The sequence below is a fragment of the Akebia trifoliata genome, chromosome 5, assembly GCF_017979445.1.
Source record: "Akebia trifoliata isolate Shusen 1 chromosome 5, ASM1797944v1, whole genome shotgun sequence".
In the NCBI taxonomy this organism is placed as follows: domain Eukaryota; kingdom Viridiplantae; phylum Streptophyta; class Magnoliopsida; order Ranunculales; family Lardizabalaceae; genus Akebia; species Akebia trifoliata.
Window position 1 is genome coordinate 6,845,266 of NC_141379.1, and position 8,220 is coordinate 6,853,485.

General features: G+C 32.7%; 1 protein-coding gene across 2 annotated transcripts; it reads right to left on the reverse strand.

Moving 5' to 3' along the window:
* Window positions 1–290: 290 nt before the first annotated feature.
* On the reverse strand, window positions 291–6,247 carry LOC147401315 (xylan glycosyltransferase MUCI21-like). 2 transcript variants are annotated; one of them, XM_086442538.1, is made up of 4 exons: window positions 6,098–6,247; window positions 5,800–5,900; window positions 2,576–2,764; window positions 291–1,763 (listed from the first exon to the last, which is right to left on the reverse strand). In XM_086442538.1, the coding sequence occupies exons 3-4, from the start codon at window positions 2,697–2,699 to the stop codon at window positions 538–540; spliced, it is 1,350 nt and encodes a 449-aa protein (XP_086298664.1). In that variant the 5' UTR covers window positions 2,700–2,764; window positions 5,800–5,900; window positions 6,098–6,247; the 3' UTR covers window positions 291–537. The 2 variants fall into 2 exon arrangements, with proteins under 2 accessions (XP_086298664.1, XP_086298663.1); XM_086442537.1 differs by having other exon boundaries at window positions 5,696–5,900.
* Window positions 6,248–8,220: the final 1,973 nt, after the last annotated feature.

An 8,220-nucleotide genomic window follows, 5' to 3' on the forward strand; every position in this document is an offset into this window, starting at 1 on the left:
AGAGTAGCTAGAGTGAGAAGCACGCCTCTTCTTCTTCACTCAGAGAGAGAGAGAGAGAGGAATTGGCATCATGGCTTTTAAAATCGTTCGAGACCGAGACGTATCGCGAGTTAACTCGGTATTGGAGCTGAACGAGACCAGCTCACAAAGTCATTTTTTGACCAAGATTTAAGACTCACGTTCAATTTTTTGGTTTGTCTCACGAGACGTCTCAAACGTATTGAAAAACTCGTCCGAGACGACTCGGTATCGGCCTAGACGAGACACGAAACCAAGTTTTAAAACCATAATTGGAATTTAAGTAATTTTTTTTTTTTAAAGAATATATATATTTTTAATGTGGGAGTCGAAGGGGGAGACATGTGATGTGCAAATACTCCCATAGTCAAAACAACATATACAATCTACATTCATCTTAATTTGTATATAACGGTATCTCAAGTCCCAACACAATCCGTTATTTATCCAATTCTCAATATACCCTTTCTGTCCAAATTATAGTAAAAAATGATGATCAAACTGTTTCTAAAATTCTTATCACCAACCTTCCTTATCCATGAATCTTTTAGCCTTCGTATAAGCCTTTCTCAAATACCTTTCAACCCTAACCAAATCCATTTTTATATCTTGATTCTTCAGATATATGTTCTTGGTATTTGAAAATGATTCCTTCACAACAGCTTTAGGGTTCTTCAACACCAAATCATCCTTCCCATACTTCTCAATCAAACTACTCTCTTCCAATTTAATCTTATACTCCATATAATCCAACCCCATATCCCTTGCTGACTTCCCGAAACAAGTCTCCGCAAGCCAATCGATCCCAATAGGCACTACTTGTATAAACACCGACCCAGGCCGAAGGAACAAAGAGTGGGTTAATGCAGCCCCATGCACACCTAGCATCGCGTGACTTGAGTTGATTAGTCCATAAGCTTCTTTCAGATATGTGGAGGGACTTGGCTCAAAGATGACTACTTCAAAGCCTATCTCCTTTGCTAATTGTGCTACTGCAGCTTGGTTTACAATAACCCGACTCACATCACCAGTGCGACCCACCAGTACTATTCGAGGTTGGGACACTTGGTGCCCCTCATGTGCATAGGCAGATCCAATGAGGGCACGGAAATCAAGGAATGTCTCCGAGTGGGGCAACAATGTGGGGTCTATGGTCATGAAACCATGCGATATGAGCCCAACCGTCGAAGATGGGAAGCAATGTGTGTCAGTGTCTTTGTCTAGGTTGATTATGGGATAGGGAGTGAATCCCCGAAGTAGGTCAATGTACTTGCTGAGCCACCAATCACGACAATTTGCGATCACAAGGATTGGCTCTTGATTTGGGAAGATTGAACGGATGGTAACGAATAGAGGAACGAACCCATCGGTGAAGTCATGAAAGAGGTTCCCAGTATACCCACCAACACTAAAAACTAGTGCTGGGGCGTTGTGTTGGACTGTGCAATTGGTCCTGGGCTTGGGCCAAGGATTTGTGATTAGTGTGAGCTCTTTGATTCGGGACATAATGTCATTTTCCCATTTCCGAGGGTAAGGACGGACTTTCTGTATTTTAGGTGAAAAGGAGCTGGTTGGGTCCACTAAGTAGAAAATAGAGGTAGTGGGGTCCACAGCAGTTGGACCGTTAAGATAACAGATATCGTAACGTTCATGAGAGCGGTCGCAGCTGATTGGTTGGGTGGACTCTGATTGCTCAGTTGGTGGTGGGACCCATGAAGGCCTCGATTTCTGTTTCGAGCTTTTCTCTACAATAACGTGCATGGGATAGGAGAGAGAGAGAGAGAGTAAGAGAGTTTTTCATCCAAGAATAGACATGCAAACTGTAAAGTACAAATATAAAATGACGAAAATGTCCTCGATTTAGAATTTTTTTTTTTTTTTCAGAATTACTATTAAAAGCCAATGCTATCTGAACAAGTTGGCAGTCTTGAGAACTTTTAATGAGGTGAGGATATAATTCTAACTAAATTAAGAGAGCTGTTATAGGCAACCCAACTTTTACTTATTACACCCACCCAATTAAAATAAGTAAAAGTTGGTTCCCATCCTATTATTATTCTCTCTAATTATCTACACTTAAAATTAAAAATCACAATTTTCAAATCTCAAAATCTCAATTAGATTTGGATGTCTATTGAGACAAGTTGACAACTCACAAATCAACCCGGAAGAATCAAATAAATTATATTAACTTTATAAATATTTAATTTTTGTTCTCTACCAAAATATTATATATAAACAAAATAAATATATAGAGTTCCTAACTTGATTAGGTGAATTTTTTTGTTGATTTGTCAGCTTCTGTTGCAATTAGGGGGCAAGCACCCAAAATTTTAATCAAGTTAAGTAGGCCCAGCCAAGTTTGAAGTTGACTTGATATTTTTTTAAAACTAAGCTAAAAAACTTGTTCTCTTTTAAAAAATTTCCATTAATGGAATACCTAAAATGCCCTTCCCTTAAATAAAAATCTTTTGAAAACACAGATATTGAAATATAAAAAAAATAAAAATAATATAAAGGAATAAAGGGAGGAAATTGGATATTTTGGAGATCATACCTTGAATAGTTGGTGACTTTGCAGATGATGATCGCGGGATCAACGAAAGAGTAATTTGGTGAATCAAGAAAAAGATAAGGAATACAAGAGAAATCACCACAGTCGTGGAAGCTCTTCTCTTCATTTCTTGAAGGTTTGGAACTTAAGCTCTTGAGTTTTACAAATCTGATTCAAAATCCACCTCTTTTGCTGGAATTGATAAGGATTTTGAGTCAGTGAAGATCTCGTTAATCTAGAAAGCAAGCGTGAAATATGCAGAAAATGAGAGAGAATATTCAAAGATTCTTGATTAATGATTCGACAGTTTCTTTTTTTGAAAGATCTCTAGGTTTTTTCAAAGAATTTTGAGATGGAAGAACTTACCAAATATTGGCTTTCAGGCTAAAAGAATATGTCAAACATAAAAACTTCAACTTTCTTGACGTGGAACTTCTTACTGAAATTCTTGGACTTTTCTAACCTCAAGCAACGGTTGAGGCTCTCCATCAAACAGATGGTTGAGGTAAGAGAGAGAAGATTTCCTAGAGATCAGTATTGTCTTTCTAGGGATTGGTGTTCTTTTTTCCCTCTAGAGATACATTTTCTTTGAAAATTCTTAGTCAACCTTGGGTTGAGCTAGTGTTTTTGAAAGTTATTTTTCTAACTTCATCAAACAGTTGAGATTAGAGGAAAAAATACATATTTATCTTCTAGAGACTATTTGAAGACGGAGTATATAGGGCTTTGCGTCAAATGTCTTTGGAGGATAGGAAAGCTAACTCATCAAGGAAAGAGTAAGTTTAGGCTTAAAAAGTTAGTAAGATTTCAAATCTCACTAAGGGTTGTTCAGCTCATTTTGTGGCATCCAAAGTGTTATTTTTCAGAGTTAAATTTTAATTTTAAAATTTGGAGTTTTGTGGAGTTTAGAGCCGTACATTTTTATAACCTTAGATCAAATACCAAAAAATAAATTTTTTGGATTTTTTTTATATGAAATATAGATGGTGTGGTGTTGTATAGCTAGTTTAATAGTTTATTTGAACTCAACGTCCCTTAATAACATTTCAAATCTTAATAAGGTGTTGTTTGTTAAATCGAAAAAAAATAAAAATAAATGCTGAATAACATTAAGTGTTGAAACTTATAAGAGTTGAATTAAAGTATTGAAAAAATTGTTTGTTTAGATGAAGAATCATGTTTGTTACACATTGCTTAAATTGGTAAATTGTCTTTTTTACCTTTACAATCATATTATACATTGTTTGCATGTTTCAAATGTTTATTTCTTATTAAATACAATAAAATATATTATTTCTTATAAAATTAAAATAAAATTCATTTTTAAATAATAAGTAATACTTAAAATTTCAATTTATAAATAATAATTTTTATTTCGAAAAGTCCACAAATTTCAAATTAAAAATAATAATGTCATACAAATCATCAAAATTTGAAATCAACATTGAAAGAATTTAATTTGGGATAAATAATTTTCGATAGAAATGAAGGATGTGTAATTATAAAAGCACCTCACGAATTAATAAGGGCAATTCACACCATAGCCAATTTTTTTTTGTCTTATATGGATTAAAATTTTTTGAATTAACCAATTTTTTGTAAGGATGATCTATATAGTCTAGAGATCATACTTACCAAAAATCAGCTCATTCTGAAACTTCTAATCTTGTCAAAATTAGTTTAAAAAAAAAAAAAAAAAACAATTTACGGTTCTTAAACTTGTCCGTACCGAAAAAAATAAAGTGCTTATTGCTTCAAAACTTTTTTTTTTCAGCATTAAAATAATACTGAATTTTTTTCACTTATTTTCAGGAATAAACACTGAAAATATGAAATAAACAAATGCGTTATTTTAACAAAAAATACTAAATTTTTTTTATTTTTATATAGTAATAAACGCTGGAAAATTACCCTCCAAAATATAAACACTGAAAAAGAGTGCAAATAAACAGTCTAAATTAGTTAGAAAAGTATAAAAAACGGTTTTAGTTCTAATAATGATTTATTACACGGTACACTGTTATAAGATGGGTAGCGTTCAATGGCAAACTTTTTGGCAAAACATTTTTCAAAACATGAGTTAGAGGTTTTGGAATGGGCTGATTTTTGGTGAGGATGATTTCTACGGTGAGGAGATCATCATCACCAAAAATCAGCCCATTCCAAAACTTCTAACCCCATCAAAAACAGTTTACAAAAAATGAACGGTCCACGATTTTTCAGCTTGTAAACATGGGTTAGAAGTTTTGGAATGGGCTGATTTTTGGTGATGATGATCTCCTCACCGTAGAAATCATCCTCACCAAAAATCAGCCCATTCCAAAACCTCTAACTCATGTTTTGAAAAATGTTTTGCCAAAAAGTTTGCCATTGAACGCCCCGTTATAAGATATCTAATTAAGCTGTGCTATACTGACTTTATATAATACTGTCTTTTACCTTGGGTTTATGAAGAATCATCCAATTTCCTCAAGTACACAAACTCGTATCACGAGGAAAAACGTACATGCACATCTCACGTCAGCACAGTGTTGTGGAATTCTTTTTAATTTCCTCTGTGTGTTTTGAGATGGAAAACTTATTTTCCAAATGAGTCGTGCTACCAGTTGGATACTGTAACGAGCACTGTGCTGACGTGACAGTATATAGATAATTATAGATTTATTTTCTCGAGATACGAGTCAAACTAACAGTTCTTTGTGCATTGCCACATCAGAACAGTGTTGAACGCAGTGTCAAAGAAAGTCAGGCCAGCATTTTCCTTTCAAAATAGGCGGTGTTCTCATTTCACGTATCACAAATTAATTGGCTTGTTGGACACATTTGACCTTAAGAAAGTTTAAAAGAATATATACGCAACCACATCCTGACTTACGGACGAAGGCTTGACTTTAGAATTGAGATAATAGGACGAGAATTAGAATTTGCATGGAGAACATGGTCATCTTATTTCTTATCTGGAGGGATGATTTCGTCATTTTACTTTGAGTGAAAATAAAATATAATTTGATTAATTTCCAATAAATAAAGGAAACTTTAATAAAACATAACAGACAATAAGGAAGAATAATAAATAAATTATATCACAAATTTGTAATCAGAGATTTTGGAGACCTTACATACCTTCAAATTCAATCATTGTTGAATTTCGATAAAATGATCTCGAGATGAACGAAATGATAATCTAGAGAACGAAGAACAAGATGAAGACAGTCGTAGAAGTTCACCTCTTCATGTCTTGAAGATAGAGGCTTCGGATCTCAACTTTTACAAATCTGATTCATTTTTAATACAGAATCCATTTATTTTGCTGGAATTAGGATTTTACCTGAAAAAATTAACAGATATGTCAGCATCTTTTGAGGTTTATCGGTTTCTACGTATCTAAATAAAAATCGATTTGATATGAGAGAAAGAGATCATTGAAGAATTGTCTGTCTCAAAATCATAATTTTTTTGATTTCATTGAGATTGAGTATGATCGGAAATCATTGAAACTGGAATTAGAGTTTTCGATGACCTTACTGTGATTCGTCGTCAAACAAGGAGGAGAAATAGTCTGGAACTTGAAGATCTTTAAAGCTCCTTTTACAGACCAAATCATGGAAAGCTGTTTCTTTTTCTTCAAAAATGAGAGAGAGAGAGAGAGAGAGAGGGACGTGTCTCGAGACGAGAAAATTTCACGCACGTAGTAGACGAGAAGCAGAGAGCATTTAAAGGCAAGGGACATGGAGGGAATTTTTTGCTTTAAAAAATGTGGGACCCATTTGAGTTTGGTCAGATTCGGTGACTCAGTCGGGGTTAAAAAACTGCGACTTCGAGAGGAGCTTCTGTATATTTACGGAAATATCCCTGCTTACTTGGATGAAAACTGCAAAAAGAAAAAGATAAAAAAAACGGAAAAGATGCTAGCATGTGAAACTCACGCATGGTTTTTATAATTTGTCTGTATTAGATTAAGAGAGCTGCCATTCGCACCCCGACTTTTACTTATTACACCCTAAATTAAAAATAAAAGAACTAAATGAGTGAGAATGGTGGTGTCAATGGGTCGGTTCTGGTTTGGTTCCTAAGGAAATTGCAATTATAGTACTTGTTGGCTTTGGATCCGGTTTCAAAATAGATGGAACCGGAATCACAAAAACACGGGTACCCATCAATTCCCATTCTCAAGAATCAAATGAGAAAAAAATATATTTTAAAACATTATATAATTCTTTTTCTTTTAAAAAACTTAATATATTATTTACAAAATTATTAACATAATTATAATTTGGTATACTAAAGGTATAAGTTAATGATTTTTTTTTAAATAAAAAATTATCTTATTTAAAAATAATAAATTCATTTTAAACTCCAATTGATAATTTATATGAAAATTGAAGAATTTTATATAAAGTGCATTAATTTTAAAATAAAAGAATACCTTAAATCATCTACAGTATACAAAGAAATGATCAAATAAATTAGTTGGATAAAACCCAACGGTTCTGATTTTTATTGGTTCGATTCCATTTTAGACCAGTTCTAATCGGTTTCAATAAAGGGAATTAGAACCAGGTTTTCGATTTCGATTCCGGTTTGATTTTGGTTAAATGGGTACCCATTGGCTAATTGAGAATTAGTAAGAGTTGGGGTGCCAATAGAAGCTCCCTCTCTCTCTCTTTCTACTAGATTTCTACTTTTGGGGTTTAAGATTTTTTATAAGCTTAATCATAGTTGTAAACTACTGAAATTATTTAATTAGAGTGTGATAAATAATTTAAAAAATGGGGATGTAATAAGTAAAAGTTGGGGTGCCAATAACAGCTCTCTAAATTAATAATTCTGAAGAAGGTATGTAAAAAAAAAAAAAAGAATAAATTTTTGGGGTTCCAAACATATTTCTCACAAAGGGTATATATTCATTTTGATATTTATTTCATTTTTATCCAAAAATGGATATCAATTATGTTTGGTCACCTTCCTAAATTTACTTTTGCTATGGACCTGAAAGCAAAAATTACTTTATATGAAGTTCAATGCGAAGGGATAAATACAAGTATCGTAAAATGATAGAATAACATATATCCATTTTGATAAAAATAAATAAATACCAAAATGGTTTTATATTTTTTTGATAAATATTTTAAAATTATATACCTGGATAGGTAATTTCAAAATCATTTAGGCCAATTTTGTAATTTTATCTTATATATTTATTATGGTCATGTTGGACCTGATTAATCATTCAATTATTGGAGGGGGGCAGTAGTAGACATAATACATTGACCTTAATATAAAATTAGACTTTTCTACCCATCAATGGCTTTCTGAAGCTCTCCATGAAACCTAATTCTCTGTTGTGGGTTCTGTTATTTTGAGCAGAGTTGATTGGATTCACCTTCACTTATGCTAACTTCTAACCTTGCATGCTTTTGGTACCTCAATTTTTTACTTATTAGACTCAAATTTCTTACATTATTTATCAATAAACACACCCTCCAAACATTACAAAAGTTTGTTTAAGTTATTACAAATCATTTTAACGCATTCAAACAACTTCAGCAAAATATTAACAAAAAAAAAAAAAAGAACGAGATTTCTATGGGCACATCCCAACTTTTACTTCTTCTCAACTATTAACAATTTTTGTTTTTTTTTTTTAT

Coding starts and splice junctions, on each gene's coding strand:
- LOC147401315 (XM_086442538.1), bottom strand. CDS start 2,699: ATGAAGAGAAGAGCTTCCACGACTGTGGTGATTTCTCTTGTATTCCTT. Junction 1,764..2,575: donor AAAGTCACCAACTATTCAAG/GTATGATCTCCA, acceptor ACGTTATTGTAG/AGAAAAGCTCGAAACAGAAA.